The sequence below is a fragment of the Sebastes fasciatus genome, chromosome 4 (genome assembly GCF_043250625.1).
Source record: "Sebastes fasciatus isolate fSebFas1 chromosome 4, fSebFas1.pri, whole genome shotgun sequence".
Lineage (NCBI taxonomy): Eukaryota > Metazoa > Chordata > Actinopteri > Perciformes > Sebastidae > Sebastes > Sebastes fasciatus.
The window spans coordinates 12,705,796-12,726,779 of NC_133798.1; the positions used below are offsets into that span (position 1 = coordinate 12,705,796).

Below are 20,984 nucleotides of genomic sequence, written 5' to 3' on the forward strand. Positions count from 1 at the left end.
TTATTATTATTATGACTTATTATTTATATATATACAATTATATTATAGATTTTACAATTAATCTAAGAGAAGCTACGAGAATGGGCCTATAGAGTCTCCATAAATTGTTCATCAGCTGCCTTTTAAAGATGAAGTATGCGAGATTGGAGCAAATATGATAAATAAAAGTTATTCTTATAAAACGGTCGTTATGTCCTGACAGTAGTACATGAAGCAGGTGCCTCGGTGTCCTCCGGTGTCCTCCGGTGTCCTCCGGTGTCCTCCGGTGTCCTCCGGTGCTCCTAACAGCATCAGCAGGATTTCACAGACCGGAGAAAAACAAGCAGTCAGAGCTGATCTGAGGTACGCTGTCCATCTGCTGTCTATGAGAGCCGGCTGTCAATCACTCGCGAACTCCGACCGAACGGTCAAACTAGGCAGCGCTGATCAAATATGAATTAATATTATGTTACGTTAATGACTATTTCTCTCCTCAGATGTTCTCAATCATCTTGTAGGGCACAGTTTTGCTGTAAAATTAGAAAGTTTGTGACACGGGAGCCATCGTGATATCTGGTGAAGGAACACCAAGTTTTAGATTTTCTAAAGCCTGAAAACAGATCCATGATGAGGTGCAGAAGTCTAGTCTAATTGTTGCCCAATTATGCCAAAAACATACTGCCTACTGCCACTTTAACACGTCCAACAGTGACGATTATCTTTAAAACTCACTCCGTCTCGTTCTGGGTGTCCAGAGTTCAAAGAAGCTCTACTGTGGTTTCATGAGTCGCCTCCCCTCCTCAGATTGCCGATTTCTTTAATAATACCCATAAAATAATAATAAAATATTACTACTGCATCATTTACTCGATTTCTACTAAGTTTGTATAATGTTTGGGCCAAACCGCCCTGACATATTTAGCTGGCCCATGTCACATGACTGGAAACCAATGTGAGATTAGAAACAATTGCAAAGTCACTTCCACATGTAAATGAGTCAGGACACGAAGTGTGATGCTAATTTTCATCTGTAAATAAAATACAGCAAGATGCTTTATTTGTGAGAATTAAGTGTCACACAGCAACAAAGGTAACCTCTGCAAACATTTAAAAACACAGATTGGAAGATATAAAGGAGACTATTATATTTCAGTAAATATGTTCACATCATGACAATTTTTATGCAATTTTACTCCTTTGTAATAAATGTATTGTATGGCCAGGAGAGGTCTTGAGAGTTGATTTTGAATGTAACGCATTTTGTAAAAACTCACACATCCATTTATGAGTCATGATCAGCAATAACTTTTAAAGATAAAACAGGAACATGTCTTTAGTTGTAGTGGGTGGCTCTTAAAAGAGCCTTTGTGTTGTTGGTTTAGCAGCAGCTTTACTTGGAGCTGGTGTATTTGGTCACAGCCTTGGTTCCCTCAGACACAGCGTGCTTTGCCAGCTCACCGGGCAGCAGCAGGCGGACAGCGGTCTGGATCTCCCTGGAAGTGATGGTGGAGCGCTTGTTGTAGTTAGCCAGACGGGAGGCCTCACCGGCGATGCGCTCAAAGATGTCGCCCACAAAGGAGTTCATGATGCCCATGGCTTTGGAGGAGATGCCGGTGTCTGGGTGGACCTGCTTCATCACTTTGTACACGTAGATGGCGTAGCTCTCCTTCCTGGACTTTCGCCTCTTCTTGCCGGTCTTGCTGGCGGTCTTGGTGACGGCTTTCTTTGAGCCCTTCTTGGGCGCCGCTTTGGCAGGCTCTGGCATGATTACTGACTGAGGTATTTCCTAAAACAGACAATGACTCCTGTATCACAGACCGATCTATTTATATCCACTCATGCTAATCTGACTGTGCTGTTGCTCGCCCAGGATTGGTTGTTTTCTGAGCGGGAGGGTTGTTGCTCACATGGGAATATAACTACAGTAGCTGCAAGCCAACTGTCTGCCAGGTTGTTTTTCTAGTTAGTTAGTTAGTTAGTTATCCCAACTTGTTGCATTAGCAAACTGAGGGTGTTCATGTTATTCTGTAGTTTCCTCCACCTTACTTATGTAGGCCTCCCAAGTCCACTGTAGGTTTTATAGAAACATTTTCAGAACTTCTGTCCATTGTTATACCTGAATGTGATAATATTATGATTCTAGGTGATTTCAATGTAGCGGGCATGTATGCTGTCACTCCCTCCCGTTTTTTAAAATCATCCTCAGCAGGTACATTTTGCCAAGCCCTGGTCTCGTCTGACCTCCAGCTCTGTTCCTCAATGAAAACCTCCACTATTTTAAATTATTTTCATTCTACCTGTGTAAAGATTTTAGACAACATTGCTCCTGTTGGGCTAAAAAAAAAAAAAAGCCCAAAATGACAACCCAGCTCTGGCTTAATAATAACACCCACTTAATAAAGACAAAGTGCCGTAAAGCTGAACGCAAATGGAGGGCTACAAAACTTCCCATACTTCAAATACTTCCCCTTTATCTCGCCATCACTACCTGCTTGCATTCAAGTCAGTCTCTTATTATCCTTTAGTTATTCCTAGGTCAAGGCTAAAAACCAGAGGAGACCGAGCCTTTGGAGTCAGGGCCCCACGACTCTGGAACGACCTGCCGGAGGAGATCAGGTAGGCTAGCTCTGTTTTGTCTTTTTTTGTGATACATTTTTTATTGGTATTTAAGCAAAAGCTGTTTTGTCTTTTAAATCCTCTTTTTAAAAAACACTTTTTCAGAATTGCTTTCTTTTAATCGGTTATTCTTGCTATTATTCTACTTGTTTTTACTGTGTTTTAGTACTTCATAACTTGCTTGTCATTTTTACTGTATCAACTATATTATTGTTTATTACTAACTGTTAATTTGTGTTGTTTTTTATGTATTTGTAAAGCACTTTGTAACTTGTGGTGTAAAGTGATACATAAATAAAGGTACTATTATTAGTAGTAGTATTACTTGGTCAGACATTACATTTGTGTGTGCCGAGAATGGGTGCAATTGACGCTGTGGATGAGTCTTCGTTCAGACTCACTGAATGAATATGAATATGTCGGTTAGGGTTGCTAACACACCGAGAAAAGATGTACATATGACAATTTTGATAAGTTGTTTACTATGTGTAATGGAGACTTAATGAAGAAATGTTGTTTTGTTTTTCACCTGAGGCCTTATACTACAAATGTGAAAATAATATTTTCACACAGAAATGAATATGGACAGTTATTATAAAGATTATTTTTTAAATTCTACTGAAACAATTAGCCTATTTATTTTCATCTCAGTACGCTATAAGAAAGATATTTAACAACCCAACATTTAGTTGCATGCACCTTCTGGAGGCATACTGAAAATAACAGCTTTTCCCTTCACTAATCGTATCCTCATTCATAAGGTGTCTTTTTAAAGTTATTAATAAACGAGGTTGCAGGCTAGTGTTTATTAAAAAAATACAGTCTATAACTGATCCAGTGAGATTTTATAAACACATGCCACATATATAGCCTAGGTATTTTTTCAGTTGGTGCGTTAGACATGAGGACCAGAACTCTTTATCTTTGGAGTGTTTGGCTCTTAAAAGAGCCTTTTGGGGGCTGGTTTCCAGCACTCAGCGAGTCTCCAGCTTTACTTGGACTTGGCGGCCTTCTCGGTCTTCTTGGGCAGCAGAACAGCCTGGATGTTGGGCAGCACGCCGCCCTGAGCGATGGTCACTCCGCCCAGCAGCTTGTTGAGCTCCTCGTCGTTGCGGACAGCCAGCTGCAGGTGACGGGGGATGATACGGGTCTTCTTGTTGTCGCGGGCAGCGTTTCCAGCCAACTCCAGGATCTCAGCGGTCAGGTACTCCAGCACAGCCGCCAGGTAGACGGGGGCGCCGGCACCCACACGCTGCGCATAGTTTCCTTTACGCAGATGCCTGTGAACACGACCGACTGGGAACTGGAGCCCAGCACGGGAAGAGCGGGTCTTTGCCTTAGCTCTGGTCTTTCCGCCGGTTTTGCCTCTTCCGCTCATCGTGAGATGTTTTCAGTAGTCGAGACTAATAAAAAGTGTTGCTCCACCAGCAGAAAGCTCCTTTATATGTCCTTGGAGCGAGACTTGCTGACAGACCAACCAGAGAAGAGGCTTCCAGCAGAGCAGCAGAGGGCGGCCCGGTCTGAATGTTGGCGGACACTTTGAAAGGATTTCCCACCAATCAGCAGCGTAGCTTCGGGCGGTGGGTCGCTCCTCTGGGCGGTGCTGAGCTCCAGGAGGAGCCCCTCACCAATCAGGAGCCGGAGGTCTGAAGCAGCGTCACCATTTCACAGTTTAAGAGCAGCGTGTCTCTTCATTGGAGCTACTACAGCTCCTGAACAGAGAAAGAAGAAGTCATGGCAAGAACCAAGCAGACCGCTCGTAAGTCTACCGGAGGCAAAGCCCCCAGGAAGCAGCTGGCCACCAAGGCTGCCCGTAAGAGCGCCCCGGCCACCGGCGGCGTGAAGAAGCCTCACCGTTACAGGCCCGGTACCGTGGCTCTGAGAGAGATCCGTCGCTACCAGAAATCCACGGAGCTGCTGATCCGCAAGCTGCCCTTCCAGCGCCTGGTGAGAGAAATCGCTCAGGACTTCAAGACCGACCTGCGCTTCCAGAGCTCCGCTGTCATGGCTCTGCAGGAGTCCAGTGAGGCTTACCTGGTCGGCCTGTTCGAGGACACCAACCTGTGCGCCATCCACGCCAAGAGGGTCACCATCATGCCCAAAGACATCCAGCTGGCCCGTCGCATCCGCGGAGAGCGAGCTTAAACTGTCTGCTGCTCCACAAACCACAACGGCTCTTTTAAGAGCCACCTCACTCTTTACTGAAGGGCTCATTCCTCTACTGGCAACACACGTTTTATCGGCAATAACAACTTTTTTTAAATAAGCTGGTATTCTCCTCTAAGTCCTAACAATCTATGGGCTAGCCCAAATTTCCAATCATTTTATAATGTATTTGTTGGCCTGGAATAACACTGGCAAAATCATCGAATTAATTTCAGCTGTCAATATTTATTCTAAATAAAAAAAGAAGGCTACGGAAATTATTATAGACCTATTGAAGTTGAATACCACTGCTGTTGTAAAACTTGAGAGAAATATTTTTGCTTTCCTATTTATTAGATTTGGGTTTTTATACAATTAAATAGGCAATATACACAATAATCCAGAATAATTGAAAACACTTTTTTAAAAATGGCCTAAAGGGGAATCATTTTCTTAATTTGTTTCATTTAATTCAGTAAACAATACAGTGATACAGATCCAATATTTCTCTGCATGTTCCTGATCCTGAACGCTCGTATAGGCCTACTGGCTCTGTCTGCACAGTTTACATTTTAATTTTATTCCTATGTTATCTGAAGAGCCACCTCACTCTTCAATAAAGAGCTTTATTCTCTGCTGCTTTTGTTGAATTACTATTTACGAGAATGTAATGTGACCTCATCATTGGTATGGTCTGATTCTACCCAGATATTGTCTAATTTTGTCTTACTTTATCCAGATCTGGTCCTATTCTGTCCAGATCTGGTCTTACTTTACCCAGATCTGGTCCTATTCACCCAGATCTGGTCTTATTCTGTTTTACTCAATCCAGATCTTGTCTTATTCTACCCAGATCTGGTCTTATTCTGACATTTATTTAAATGTACTGCTGTCCACAAGTCTAAACTAACTATAGCTTTATACATAGATTTTATTTAGTAGACATATGGAGTGAAATATATCCTATACAGAAGTATTTCGTTTGGTCAGGCTGGTTAATATCTGATGATTTAAAGAACAGGCAGATATTCATTCACCGTTTACTGCTCATAACTTTATATAATTTGTATAGGCTGGCCTATATCTATCACCTTCCTCCAATTCTTCTAAACATAACTCCTACTGGAACATCAATAACTCTCCGGCGTAGAAAAGTCATTGAAACTATTGATACATTAGTTGGAGCAAAGTTCTCACTTTAAAATTGCTTATTATTTCAGAGGATACAGTAGTGCCTTCTTCCGTCCTCTAAACCGACAGAGGTTCTGTCCGAAGCTGACAAAGTTAATCTCACTGATCTGCAACTCCAGCTGGAAGAAATCTCAAATGCAAAGCTGAGGAAGCTTTTATCATAGAAAATGGCTGGAAGAAGGTGAGCAGAAAAGAAACAGAAATACTGTAACTGCATACAACAATTTAAAATGAATGGTGGGGTTATGACCCAGATAGGCTATACTGTGCCGGCTTTTACAGTAGCCATAATTCTTTTCTTTTTTTAAGGTCATCTCAAATGAATAAGACAGCGTGAACGTGATTCTCCAATCAAATTAGAATAGGCATAATTTATTTAAGGTACAAATTACTTGAAAAACAAATGGAACTGATGGCGTACAGCAGCATTGTATAAATTACTTTGTTCTAAATTAGCACCAACTTCACTTACAATAAATCCTCCCCTGCCTATACTCTTGCCAATAATCGCCTTAATTCCAAAATAATAATATTATAATAAACAAGCATAATTGGCAGCCAATATCTTTATTAGGTCATGGTTATAAAATGATTCACTGCTTGCCTTGTAAGTTTGAGTTTAATCGCTCTTGTATAGTTTACATTTTTATTTATATTATTGTTTTTGTTTGATATAATTCTATTATTTATTATACTTTTCTACTTTTTCTGTCCTTGTGCTGCTGCCACACCTGCAATTCCCCTATGGGCCTGATGGGGATACCTGACTACTCTAAACTTGTTCAGGAAGACAGCTTTATTCTCTTTTTAGACTTCTATAAAGCCTTCGATTCTATAAAACTTAATTTTATGACCTCCCCAGAACTGGTTTTTCCTCATCTCTTTTTTTAAGGGACACATAAAAATGTAACGTCTGGTCACAGACTCTTTGTGACGTAGGCAGAGGGCATGTCTTGGTAAACCTACAATGCTCAGTCTTTGTTCAGATGGTCTAAATAACATTAAAATCTATTGATAATATGCTCACAAACTTCCTATGGGAATATAAAACTCACCTATATATGCAAATCTACTATTCTAAATTCATACAGTAACAGCAGTTTATACCTCAACGATTTGGAATCTCATCTAAGATAAATTGGATTAAAGATTAAAAACCCTACCACAATGGAATTTACATTTCTCACCATGTTTATTACAATGTGTCTTATTATGTAATTAATTATTATGTAGCTAATAAACTCCTTATCAAACAAACAGTTTTTTTTAGCTTGGACATTAATCTATAAACATAACTTCTTATCACACAACTTCTACATTTGGAACAATTGCAATATTCTATCCAAAACAAATCCCTATTTCTTGAAAATGTGCTCCAAAGCGGTATGTCTTGGTTATTTAGTTGTAATGGCCTGGTCTTTCCAGATATAATGTCCCTATAACTCCTAGATCATTTTCTGTTGTTTCTGACTCTGTCCCTTTTGGAATATGTATGTTATTTAGGAGCGGAGTGTAGGGACTGTCTGGTTGGCAAGATTTGATGAATAACTACAAAATAAAGACAGCATTGTTTGCTATCCCCTGCGTAATATTATATTGGAATTGTTATGTGACAGATAGAAACTGGAGAAAAGTATGGGTTCTACATCAAGGCGTTTCCATAAGGTGAAAGAAATTTCTTTTAATTTGTTGTTTAATTACAAATTCTCCCTTTGGAAGTTCAAAAATATTAATTTGCTAAATTGTTTGTCACTGGACCTGCAGATTCACTCATAAACTGATAAATACTTCATAGTTAATGATGCAATGCTAAAAGTTTACCTATTCAAATTCATTATTTTTTGAAGGAAATCTAACATTATATTGCATTATTTCTTTCAATTATTAATTTCTACCCTGTTTTGAATCTTGATTCTGCATGTATAGCTGTGTTCTTCTAGTGTCATCAATCTATAGCACTGTTTCCTTCTTTGTGTATTACACTTGATTTTAGCACTAAGTGCTCCACAGACAGACTCGGGGGACAAAGGAGGGCGGTCTGCAGGACACATAATAATGCACACAGTGCACTTTCATAAACTAAGTTACTGGAGTTACCAGTTACCAGTTACCAGTTACCTGCACTATATTCACTTTTTTATTAGTCCTGTATCACAGCTGTTACCCTGCACTATATTCAGTTTTAACAGTTTTCTTCATCTCCTTGTATTTCTTATATCTGGTATAATTTTTTGTACTTTGTACTATGCACTAATAACTTTTTTATTTCCTTTTTACTAACATGTTTTGCCCTATGGAACTGTGATGCTGGAAACTTGAATTTTCCTCTGGATCAATAAAGTTGCTATCTATCTATCTATATATCTATCTATCTATCTATCTATCTAAAAAAAATACATCTGAGATTTTGAGAATAAAGTCATAATATTACGAGAATAAAGTCATAATATTACGAGAATAAAGTCGTAATATTATGAGAATAAAGTCATAATATTATGAGAATAAAGTCGTAATATTATGAGAATAAAGTCATAAGTTTAAGAGAAAAAAGTTGTATTATCATGAGTTTAAAGTCATAATATTATGAGAATAAAGTCGTAATATTACGAGAATAAAGTCATAATATTATGAGAATAAAGTCATAATATTACGAGAATAAAGTCGTAATATTATGAGAATAAAGTCATAAGTTTAAGAGAAAAAAGTCGTAATATTATGAGAATAAAGTCATAAGTTTAAGAGAAAAAAGTTGTATTATCATGAGTTTAAAGTCATAATATTACGAGAATAAAGTCATAATACTACGAGAATAAAGTCGTAATATTACGAGAATAAAGTCGTAATATTACGAGAATAAAGTCTTCATATTATGAGGAAAAAGTCGTAATATGATGTGCATTACACTTGATTTTAGCACTAACAAAGTGTATTTAAAGAACAGACTCTTGGTCTTGCTGCGCTGCAGAAGAGCAGGTCGGAACTACAAGGCGCACGTCGAAAAAAGAAAAAAACGTGACGGGCTATTTATACTGTGACACAAAACGTCATTGATTTGGAGCAGTAGCATATCAGCTAGCCGGCCGAGCTTGGTAAGTTTTTAGTGACACAGAAATGATTCAACATAATATGAAACAGTGCTGAGCTGAAGGTGAAGTCTGCTCGGTTGTGCAGCAGGGAGAGTTGCTTCTCCAACATGACGTCACGATGTTCGGCTAAAGACAGCGGAGACAACAGCTAGCTAGCATGCTAACGAGGCTAACGAAGCTAGCCTGCAGCTGGTTGCAGCACATTCAGGCTTCTGCGTGTCTCTATCGCTCCATTATCTAAACTACAACATTAGAAAGCCAGTGAGCCCGACTGTTGTACTGTAGATTGATGTTTGCATTGATTATAAATCAGTGTGTTAGCCAGAGTGTGTCTGGCTTAAACAGGCTTATCTTTAGCTGCTAGCGGCGTCGTCTCCTTGTTGAGTGGATCAACAAGGCCGCAGATAACAAACAGAAAGCGTTGCTCTGTTAAGCAGAGCAGAGTGTCTAACTCTCATTGCACATCGGTTGTGCTATCCTTATGGTATCCTTCAGCTGAAAAGTTCTTTAATTTGCTATAATTTCATTACTTGTGATGATTAAAGATGACCACAAGGGAGAGACAAAACCTTACAGGTTGGGTTCATTTAGTCCTCCTGGCAATACAAACACAACAATCTCACACATGTTGTGGTTATGTAGTTGATGTTAGAATAGAAAGCTTTAATGTCATTGTATTAAATAAAACGAGATTCGCAGTTGCCACTTCTGGTCAGTGCTTTAAAACAAATACTTGACAAGACTAAACGAGGCAGATAAAACATATAACAGGTAAAACACACACAGTTATAAAGCAAATAAAACAGGTAAAGTAGATGTAATAAATAAATATAAACAAGTGTTACACTAGAGGTATACAATATAAAAATAGATGTAATGTAAACAGAGGTAATTGCACTTGTAAAATAGGAAGGGGTAGATGTAATAAATAAAATGTAAACAGTTAGTTGCACAGTGTATTTCACATTCAGTGTATTAATATTGCACAGATTTATTGTTGTGGTATTTTTTGTGAATGCTCTGCAGCAGTGTGTCACTGCATAAGCCATAAAACAAAAACAAAAAATAGCATACACCTCACCTCTGTTTCATAGTTTACTTATCTGCAAACTATGAATCGATCATAACCACCTGAGACTACAATTCAGAGATGCATCAGTTCAATAAATGCAGCTTATAAAGTTTCAACATGCATATGCAAAGCCCCTATGGAGAGGGCAATAACATAATGCTACTATATATATGTATATATATATATATATATATATATATTCATCAATGCAATATTTGTCTTTATGCCAGAGAGGCCCCAGTAATGAATGGAGGTTTCTATATAATGTTTTTGTGATCAAAACATCCTCCTGGCAATACAAACATCCGTTTAAAAAAATCACACAAATGTTGTGGTTATCTAGTTGATGTTGTTGTTGTTGTGGTATTTTTGGTGAATGCTCTGCAGCAGTGTGTCACTGCATAAGCCATAAAACAAAAAAAATAGCATACACGTCACCTCTGTTTCCATGTCCTAGTCTCAAAATGACGCCACAAGTTAGCCTACAGTACATAGTATACAAAACATGGTGACATATCTGTAACTGTTTAGGGATGTGACTTGTTAAATGCGACCTTGGTTCAACCTGTGTAATTACACTTTTACAGAAATCCAAAAAGGCACCATAAAATGTCCCCGTAACTTAATTTAGACCCTGGTTCTTGTGGTTGAAACGCAAAGAGTTCCTCAAAAGGTGGAAATGGCTTAAGTAAGGCATATCTGTGTGTTTCTGTGTAGGTCAGTTGTAATGGAAGAGGGAGGGGCAGCAGGCGTCGACCTCAGCAGGAAGTTTGTGTCGGAAACTGAGCTTGATGAGAAGAGAAAGAAGAGGCAGGAGGAATGGGAGAAAGTCAGGAAACCTGATGACCCAGAGGGTAAGAAGAACACATGCACTTACACACAGATCCAAAACGCACACTAAACTTCTAAAATCCATACAGCTGTGCATACATCCACATATTTGTTTGTGTACTCCTCAGAGGCCCCAGAGGAGGAGTATGACCCACGTTCCCTCTTTGAGCGATTGCAGGAGCAAAAAGACAAGAAACAAGAGGACTATGAGGAGCAATTCAAATTTAGTGAGTCTTTTTTCTCTGTTACTCTTTGTTCTTTTGTATCTGTTATCAGTGCTAGTTAAAAATACATTACTTTATACTATTTTGTCACGATTAAAGAGGCGCTCCACCAATTTCTTACATCAAGATCAGTTTGCTCATCATGGTTAATACCACTCAGCCTGCAAAAACAGCTGCAAAATGTCTTAAGGGAGCTTTCTAAAGTCCAGCAAAAATAACCATGATGATGTCATCAAATACATGAATAAATAAAAGGGAAAAATAAATGTAAAGAGTAAATAAATAAGGGAATTAATACAAAGATAAATAAATAAAGCAAATTAAAACAAACATTTGTCACCTTTATCAATTAATTAATGGCTACTTTTATTTATAATATTATTTTTGCTACATTTAATGACATATTTATTTATTTATCGAGTCATTTATTTATTTCTTGATTGATTTATTTTTGATTTTGGCAGGTTCCATCCTCCATATAGATTAGCCATTATTTTACAAAAAGCAAAACGCCCCAAAATGTATTCTTTCCTACCCCATTCATTTTCTCACAGCCCCCATGTTTTACTGATAATACAGTACATCAACGAGAAGATTGGCTATTTCTATATACTATAGTTATTCTCAGTGCTTGTCATCGGTGCCACCGGGTTAGACTCGCTCGCAGGTTCACAGAAACTCCTTCAGCTCAGACTACATAACATCTGTTAAAAGTACACATGCCTTATCGTCTCATACCATGAAGGCCCTTTTGATTTCTTTTTACATGAAGGTTTAAAAACATTCTCTCATGGTTTGTTTTCTGAAAAATGCAATCACTCTACTGCCGTGTGTTGAGAGCATGTTTGTTTCCATGGTGACAGGGAACATGGTGAGGGGATTGGACGAGGAGGAGACTAGCTTCCTGGACGAGGTCTCCCGGCAACAGTGCCTGGTGGAGAAACAACGCAGGGATGAGGAGAAACAGGAACTGTTGGAATACAGAATATCCTTTTATCACATGTTGGTTTATATAAAAAAACGTTTTAATTACCCAGTATCACTCTGAATATTTACAAAAGTATATTTATCTGTTATCCCCCCCCCCCCGTTTAGTGAACAATAACTGACTTCGCAGGTTTAAAATAGGCACGGAGATGTAGTTGAAGTCACAGCAGTTGCACTTTGTGCGTCTAGATTATTTAGTTGTTTATGAAATGAGAATTGGAGACTAGCATTAATGTACTTCATTCAGATGCCTGCTGACACTTAATCACAATCTTTGTTTTCTGAATGTTTGCATTATATCAAAACGAGTATCAATTCAAACTGAAATTAAACACTCAACCTGCCTCCATAGCAAGACCGTAAAAGGGTTAATTTCTATCGAAGATACCTTCAACTATATGCTACACATTCTATAACTAATGCTGAAATTAACCGGTTAAAGGATAACTTCTGTATTTTTTAACCTGGACCCTATTTTCCCACATTTTTGCGTGTAAGTGATTAATTGGGACATTCATTTTTAAAAATGTTCCCAGTATTGGAGAACGCTGAAGCCGGTAGCCGCTGAATAGTCTGTAAAGTAATGACTCTGGATAGTTTCGCACCGTCAACGTACATCCACTAAAAGTGCTTGTTTTTGCCACTGACAGACTCAGATTGCTATTATAAGTTTCTGACAACATTACGGAAAGGATCCTACAGAGAAATAAAACGTTTGTCTTTACCTTTCGCTTTCTGTTTGTCTTTGTTTTATGTGACTTGTTGCCGGAAGACAACAGTGGAAACGTGAGTCTATAATATTGTCAGACACTTATTATAGCAATCAGAGCCTGTCAGTGGCAAAAACAAGCACTTTTAGTGGACGTATATTGACAATGCGCAATTACACTGAAGTGCTCTCTCTCAAGGCTGGACCAATTTCAAAACTTTTTTCCCTATTAGTCACTTACACACAAAAACATGGGAAAATAGTGTCCAGGTTGGGGAAAAAAAGTTACCCTTTAGTACAAAAGGTGCCATTCGTACTGCCAAGTAATGAAAATAACAGCGATATTGATGCAAATTAGGCAGCGATTACTTTGCCAGATGCTGAGATTTTTGGCTTACAAAACACACATTCCAGCCTCACTCACTTCCAGGGAGTTGTATCTTGAAACTTATCACAGTGTCCTTCACTCTGCCCCTAAACTACTGTGTCATAGTAAGCATAGTGATGAGCAGTAGTTTTCTCCATATATAGTGCTGTATGTTGTGTAGAGTTTCTCAGTATGTGTTTCCATATCTCCCTCAGCTAAGCACTGTTTTCAGGTAATTTTGTGCACTTCATGCAGTTAAAGGACATCCCTGCTGCTAAAATGTTCATCTCTTGGTGCATATATGATAAGGAGCTTTATGTGTATTGGCAGAGGCAGGCATAGCTCCACCATCGTCAAGCTCCTGCTGGGACTGCAGCGTGCATACATTAAACACACACACACACCTTCTACACGTGTCCATCCTCATGTGTGATACCAGCACTATGTTGTACACAAATTGGTCCGTCTAAAACATTGTCTTTTTATCTGAAAGACAAACTTATTACAAGCTCTGTCTTTGTGATTGACGATGGATTTTTATAGCTTTATAATTAGATTGAAATTCTGACATTGTGTCGATGTTACACAGTATTCTTGTTTGGGGGGGGATTCTTTTGTTTGGTTTTGCTCCAACCAGTGGTGATTGACATATCTATCCTGCCGATGTCTGGTTGCTAGGAGCAGTTAACTAAATGCTTTTCACATTGATCAAAGAAATATGTCAATCTATGAGATATTTCTGTACGTCGATTTTAAAACGTGTACAGCTGCATCAATCTCATCCACACTTTGTCATTTTTCTGTTGCTTTTTTCACGACTGTAGCTAGCTTGCTAGCTAGTATAGTCCGACCGATACTGGGTTTTTGAGGCCGATACCAATATTTGTGAGTTTAAAAAATCGGATAGCAATACCAGCGGATAGTAAAAAAAATCACATAAACATATCGTAAATAGGGATGTCAATCGATTAAAATATTGAATCTTGATTAATCACACATTTTTTATGTTCAAAATGGACCTTTTAAAAGGAGATTTGTCAAGTATTTAATACTCTTGTCAACATGGGAGTGGGCAAATATGCTTGCTTTATGCAAATAGATGTATATATTTATTATTGGAAATCAATTAACAACACAAAACAATTACAAATATTGTCCAGAAACCCTCACAGGTACTGCATTTAGCATAAAGTGATCATGTCTGTAAAGGGGAGACTCGTGGGTACCCATAGAACCCATCTTCATTCACACATCTTGAGGTCAGAGGTCAAGGAACCCCTTTGAAAATGGCGATGACAGTTTTTCCTCACCAAAATGTAGCGCAAGCGACAAGCTAGTATAACATGGTTGGTACCAATGGCTTCCTTAGGTTTTCATATGATGCCAGTATCTTCACTCTAACTTTTATAACTGAGCCCGCTACAACCTAAAAATCGCAAGTTGCTTTAATGCGTTAAAGAAATGAGTGGCGTTAAAACAAATTTGCATTAGCGCGTTATCACGTTAACTTTGACAGCCCTAATCGTAAATATACAATTTTTGATATGTATCCCTTAGATTTGTGTGGCTTTTTTTGTTTTACCTTACAAGATATATATATATATATATATATATACATACGGAGCAGGACATTTAACAGTTAAAATATACACTGTGTCTAAATGACAAATCTAGTGTGGCATTTATGTACTGATATTTCTTGTTAATTGATATCTGCAAATAAGCCAATACCGACCAATATATCGGCCTGGCCGATTTATCGGTCTAGCTGTACTAGCTAGCTATGTAGGACGATGGCATCCTGCTCACTAGGGATGCACGATTCCGATACTGGATCGGATATCGGGCCGATACTGACTCAAGTAGCTGGATCGGGTATCGGTGACAATGGGGCCTATCTACTAAATTAAATTCTATGTTTATATACTATATACATTAAACACTGGAATTTTAATTCCTGTTTAAGTTTTGACTAATTTGTTGCTGCATTAAACTGGTTTACACCTGAATTGTAATTCCTGTTAATTTTGAAGATTTTTTTGCAGTTGTTGGTGTACGATTTATTATTTTAATAATAAACAACAATGTAGTCAATTTTATATCTATGTAAACTGTTACATTTTGTTTTACAAAGTTAGAAAAGCGATGTTTAAGTCACGCCTGATGTTGCCTTACACATAAAAGAATGATCCACTTCCGCACAGTGAGGCATACAGCTTATTAATTAATCACTGGTATCAAATCTGTACTCGGTAACGGCCAATACTCAAAGCCCAGGTATCGCTATCGGGACTGAAAAAGTCGGATCGATGCATCCCTACTGCCTACTGAGCTTTGATTGGCTGACAGTTTCTCCAAAACTGGAGAAAGCAGCTATGAGTGGGCACAGTCGCTGAACAAATCTTAGATGTGGGCAGCGGGTCAGAGGTCTGAAACCAGCCTATTTTGTTTGCCAAATATCATCTGCATCATATCGCTGCATTACATAACCTCAAATTTTAGCCCGTGAAAGAAGCTTAAGAATATTGTATGTATTTCGGACAGACCACCTAATTCATAAACAGAAGTCCTGTAATCTGTGCCTTACATCCCAGTGTAAATACTACACCATATGAAATTCCTGCACATTTTAATACAAGTCCAGTAGTTTTGCTTGTTGGTTGTTGGTTGTTGCTCTCTGTGCTTTTCTTCTGTTCCTCTCTGTCACTCTGTCTTTGTCTTTGCGGACAGACAGTTTTCTGACAGACAGGTTTGTCTGCAGATGAAGAAGAGAATGGGTTGTCGTGGAAACTGTATCATAGGCTGGTAACTACGGTGACCATTTAAAGCAGTTGCTGTGAACACAAAGTACACGCACACACACAGATGCAGACCTTAGTTAATGCAGTGAAAACTCACGACTGCTTGTATGTACCTCACGTATACCTAATGCCTGATGTTTCCAATCCATCTGTCCCTTTTGTTTTCCACTTTGTTTGCTTTGTCTTTGTGTGTTTCTCAGTCTATTTTCCTCCATCTCTGCATCTCGACCTGATTCCATGTCTCCTGAGCTCCGTCCATCTCCTGGTCTTCTTTTAGGCTTTATATCTGTGTCACCTCTCTCTGCTTCTCTGCAGGAGTGCTTTTCTTAGCCTCTCAAAACTGTGTCACTTTTTCCAGCACACTGATGGAGAGATGTAATGGCTCCTCCTGAAGGGAGGACAGAACGTAACCTGTTGAATGGACTGCTGCTAAATGGGTGGTGTCTTTCTACTTGCCCCTGAGCCCCACTCTTTGTTCCCCCTCCAAGGCTCCATTATGGTTTATTCACCTTAACTCTGTGTTGTCACAGCGCTGTAGTGAAGCAAGCGTCCACTGAAAGCCGCAGAGAGCCTGAAAAGAAGGTGGCCCCTAAACATTCGGGGGTGGAGCAAAGGACCAGCCATCTGTCTCAGGCCCATTTATTGGCTGGAGCCGTCAAGAGACGCAGGTAGGCACACAGATACACATCCATTACGCCTCCAATAGCTGATTTTGTTTTGACTTTGGGACAGCAAACAAGCAGATGGGCTGGATTGAAATGCATGTTTTCATTTTTAAAAATCATCAAATTTACACCATGTATCATAGTCCGCAACTGTAAAATCTGAAATTACCGTCGGATTTTCAAATTTCCGACGACCTTTGAACAAATCATGTGACGAACACTTCCTTCAGGAAAAATAATATAGCTTAAAATAGTATTTCATCAAAATCACTTTATTGGACACGTCTCATTTAAAATGTCACCAAAAATAAACCGTTTGCACGAACCAGATCCTGTAAAAAACATAAGTCGGCGCTCCTCAGCGCAGCTGGAAAGCCATGAATGACTCGAATAAATAATAATACATAAATAAATAAATACATACATTTAAGAATAAATATAAAATAAATTAAAAATACATGCAAAAATTAATAAAAACATTTAAAAATTAATAAAAATAAATGTAAAATTTAACAGAACAGTAACTAAATAAGAAAATAAAGAAGGGAATTAAAACAGAAATATCAATTTGTTACATTTTATCAATAAAAATAATAGCTGCAATTATTTTTAATTTTTTTATTTAATGACATGTTTATTTATTTATTGAGTCATTTATTTATTTTTGATTTTGGCAGGTTCCATCCTCCATAACGGGCACTTGGAAAAATTTTGTATATATAGATTTAATTTTTTCCAATTTTTTGTTTTTTTAAATAAATTATCAAAGAAATCAAACTTGCTTTTCACTTTTTTATGATTTATGACATTGTAACTGTGTTATAATGCACAAAAGACATTTTTGAGTTCTCTCTACTTATGGCCATGATTGTGCTGTTTCCAATTTCCATAGAGGTGCAGGACTTATATATTGCAGTGAAAAACGAGGCCACAGTGAGTAAAATGTGACTGACTAATAAATGCCCTTTCACTCGTCTTTAGTTCTGTTTTAATCTTCACCGACTCCTGAGGGAAACATATTTCTCTGTAGCTGCTAAATGCTCCACTTACTGTTCGGTAGTCGCTAATTTGGGGTTTGGGAAGGTAGCTTGCTTTATCAGAGCTTTTTTCACAAGAAACTGCTGCCTGTTGCAGCCAAAAACGTCGCTGGTGAGATTGAATTGGGTGATAAAACTTGTAAACTCAAAGTTCACTTACTTAAGTATTCCCGAAGCTTTGAACCATAACCACCCTGGTCCACCTGCTGAAAGCTTGAGGAATAGCTAAGTAAGTGAACCTTGAGCTTACAATTTTTCTCACTTGAATGTGAATGTGTCAAGACTGGACCTCCAAGTTAAGTTGTGCGTTACAAAACCAAAACAATGAGCTGAAAGACGCTAAAACGCTCCGTAGAGCTGAGGGGAACTGCACTCAGTCCTTTGACCCATTGTTGGCATGAAAATCTTGATTAGAGCAGCTATAAATCTTCAAAACCTCTTTGCTCTCTTCCCCAGTTCCTCCCAGTCGTCAGACAGCAGTAAGAAACAGAAGACGGAAATCACAACAACAGCAACGACAGGAAATGGAGACAGACACACAGGTGGGCTGCAGCCTGAGGCCTACAAAGAGGAATGTCTGTTTGAAGTGGACAAAAATTGAGTTGTGCACCTCTTTGGCAATTCCTGGAATTGCTAAATGATAGAACGACAGTATTAGACCAGAAATACACAAACTTGTATACAGCTCACTGCTTGTGATTTAATGATGCAGTGTGCATTTTCCTTCTACATGCAGAGATGAAATTACTTTACTATTATTAATAATTGGACAGAACGACTGACCATTTTTGCAAAGTGGAAGTAGTCTGCCTCATAACAGAAATCTAAGAAACTCGCACGAAGGCCACCCTAAACCTTAAAACTTTAAACCTTTAAAGCAGCATTTATTGACTTTTTTTCTGCCATTTGGGAGCAGCAGAGCAATTTGAAAATACATTAACATATTATTACCTTTATGAAGTTGATATGGCATATTGGTAAACATTTGCCTATATCATGTAGACATGGTGCAACATTAACATTCATTTGGCCAATTTTCTCCTTTTAGCTAATTTTTCCCAACTATCTGGCTTTTCAGTTGCTAAATGCTAGCAAGATAACTTTTTGTGACAAATGATCCGCAGAGCTGAGGGGAACTCCAGAGTCGCATGAACATTCTCTGTGGGATTGTCACTAACAGCGACACCTTTCACATTAGACCAAATTATTTGATCCATTATTAATATAGAAATATTGATTAGTGGAGCCTTAAACTAACAGGTCTACTAGTTTATGTATGTCTCTAATTAGGCTTTTGAAGTCAGTGTAATTGCTCACCAACAGCTGATTTTCTCCCCTTACAACTAATTAATTGCATTCATCTTGTATCTTATGTCTAAACTGTCTGCAAGATGGTTTTGGGAAACCTGGTTATATAGTCAGTTTGTCTTATTTCCAGTGTACTGGCGCTTCTCTACTTATAACCAGCAGGCAAATGTTTTTACAAAAAAAAAAATTGAATTCTTCGGGACAAATTATACAGACTAAAGCATTGAAAATAGCCTATTAACACAGGGAAAACATGTATGCCTCATATTTCATTTTTCTTTGTCTTTGGTTACATAGTTACTCCTCCAAATTTTCATCTCTGACCTTTTTAAAAAGAGTCATATATGGGGAGTCTGCATGTACAAGTTCTGAATCTGACAGTATGTTGTGCTGTTCAGAACAGGAGGATGGAGCGGGAGGAGGAGCAGGGGGAGCTGAAGATCAACAAACAGTCCCCGGCTTGACGGCGAAGACCCCCTCGGCTCCCCTGAGCTCCGGTCAAGGCGTGCTACACCTGCCGTCGGCAGCCGTGTGCGTTGGCGTTTTACCAGGACTCTGGGTTTATTCCGGCAGCAGCGACTCTGACAGCAGCTCGGACAGCGAAGGTAGCGTGGACGCAATTATGTTGCCGTACCCCCGGCACAGCAGGGCGTACAGATAGACACACAACAGCATCCACAATACACACAGGCACACACACACGCACACACAAGTGAAGTAAGTTTGTATGCCTTCAGAATGGCTAGCAAACAGTCAGAAAAGGTATCCTCACCCAGGATATGAACACAGAGACAGATTTAAAGGTCATACACTGATATAGAGGTACACACACACACACACACACACACAAGAGAGCCTGCAGTATACAGGCAGGCCACACAAGTTCATATCACGTTAGAGTCATACACTGGCAACACACACACACACACACACACTGAGCAAACATTTTCAGTATTCCTGTTGTTTTCACAGCTGTGAGTTGAACTGTTGCTCTTTGTCATCAGACAAAGTTCAGCCGAGTAATACAGTATAATCCTAATAAACGGTAACATTAAGAACCAATTTAAACTCTACTCTGAACTAAATCTGTGTATCTATTTGTGGTTTTTGCTATTGTGGCACTCAAACGTGATACCTCCTACCCTTCCTTCCCTCAATCACATCTCACGCAGTTTAAGCCGAGCAACCAATCCCGCACTGCCTACCCCGACGACATCCTGCCCCCCCCCTACACCCAACCCTACTCCCAACCCAAGCCACAGCGACTGCAAGCTGTGCTGTTGACTGAGGGAACAGTGATTGACAGCTGTGGAGCACGGAAGAGACTGCTTTAGACTGAGTCAAATGACTCGCACCTTTTAGCTATCAGCAGCAGAGGAGAGAGAGAGCCGGGGCAGGACACTTCGCTCTCTGTTCGGGTTAAATGCAAAGTCTGAGTGGTTTGACAAATTTATGTTTTTATTTGTGTGATGTAATGTGTTTTCTCATCAGTAGTTTGTTTTAAAGCTGCATTGTGCTGGAAAGATGCTGGACTGTTTGCTGCGGTCTCAAGCGTTGGCGCTTTGTTTTGTTGGTCGAAGTATGAGGTGAAATAAATAAACAGCTTTCCCTTGTACTGTGTGTGTGTGTGTGTGTGTGTGTGTGTGTGTGTGTGTGACAGAGAGGCAAAGAGCTAGTATAAACTAGTGAAACTTCTTTTTTTCTATCAGGGACCAATTATGGATTGGAAATAGTATATACTGCATTAATTCAGCCTTTTTTGGGTTCTAGTACTCACTAGGCACCACTACCTTAGGTCAGTGGTTCTCAACAGTTATTTTTCACCACTCATCACAGGTATGGCGTGTGGACATGCATTATGAATAATTAGTACCAAAGAATGACTCTTCCTTTTCAAGTTGTTTCATTTTCAAGGAACGAAAGCCTGAAGAGGTAAAAGTGTGCAGTATTTCACAAGAAAAAAGCA

General features: G+C 38.9%; 4 protein-coding genes across 4 annotated transcripts; 2 read left to right on the plus strand and 2 right to left on the minus strand.

Annotated features, from left to right (window-relative positions):
• Positions 1–989: 989 nt before the first annotated feature.
• LOC141765833 (histone H2B 1/2-like) lies at positions 990–1,788 on the minus strand. The gene has a single exon (XM_074632079.1). The coding sequence runs from the start codon at positions 1,742–1,744 to the stop codon at positions 1,370–1,372; it is 375 nt and encodes a 124-aa protein (XP_074488180.1). The 5' UTR covers positions 1,745–1,788; the 3' UTR covers positions 990–1,369.
• A 1,758-nt stretch (positions 1,789–3,546) lies between these two features.
• LOC141765826 (histone H2A-like) lies at positions 3,547–4,084 on the minus strand. Its single transcript, XM_074632072.1, has one exon. It carries the CDS (start codon positions 3,971–3,973, stop codon positions 3,587–3,589), a length of 387 nt encoding a protein of 128 aa, XP_074488173.1. The 5' UTR covers positions 3,974–4,084; the 3' UTR covers positions 3,547–3,586.
• Positions 4,085–4,289: 205 nt separating this feature from the next.
• LOC141765835 (histone H3) lies at positions 4,290–5,376 on the plus strand. Its single transcript, XM_074632082.1, has one exon. The coding sequence runs from the start codon at positions 4,330–4,332 to the stop codon at positions 4,738–4,740; it is 411 nt and encodes a 136-aa protein (XP_074488183.1). The 5' UTR covers positions 4,290–4,329; the 3' UTR covers positions 4,741–5,376.
• A 3,487-nt stretch (positions 5,377–8,863) lies between these two features.
• On the plus strand, positions 8,864–20,633 carry psme3ip1 (proteasome activator subunit 3 interacting protein 1). Its single transcript, XM_074632085.1, has 8 exons — positions 8,864–9,020; positions 10,807–10,943; positions 11,049–11,147; positions 12,008–12,129; positions 16,537–16,676; positions 18,167–18,252; positions 19,417–19,623; positions 20,191–20,633. Exons 2-8 carry the CDS (start codon positions 10,817–10,819, stop codon positions 20,193–20,195), a joined length of 786 nt encoding a protein of 261 aa, XP_074488186.1. The 5' UTR covers positions 8,864–9,020; positions 10,807–10,816; the 3' UTR covers positions 20,196–20,633.
• Positions 20,634–20,984: the final 351 nt, after the last annotated feature.

Excerpts from the sequence above, each read along its gene's own strand:
- psme3ip1 (XM_074632085.1), top strand. The coding sequence starts at position 10,817 with ATGGAAGAGGGAGGGGCAGCAGGCGTCGACCTCAGCAGGAAGTTTGTG. Across the intron at positions 12,130-16,536 it reads AGGAACTGTTGGAATACAGA|AGCGCTGTAGTGAAGCAAGC; the intron begins ATATCCTTTTAT and ends CTGTGTTGTCAC. Across the intron at positions 16,677-18,166 it reads GGAGCCGTCAAGAGACGCAG|TTCCTCCCAGTCGTCAGACA; the intron begins GTAGGCACACAG and ends TCTCTTCCCCAG.
- LOC141765826 (XM_074632072.1), bottom strand. The coding sequence starts at position 3,973 with ATGAGCGGAAGAGGCAAAACCGGCGGAAAGACCAGAGCTAAGGCAAAG.
- LOC141765833 (XM_074632079.1), bottom strand. The coding sequence starts at position 1,744 with ATGCCAGAGCCTGCCAAAGCGGCGCCCAAGAAGGGCTCAAAGAAAGCC.
- LOC141765835 (XM_074632082.1), top strand. The coding sequence starts at position 4,330 with ATGGCAAGAACCAAGCAGACCGCTCGTAAGTCTACCGGAGGCAAAGCC.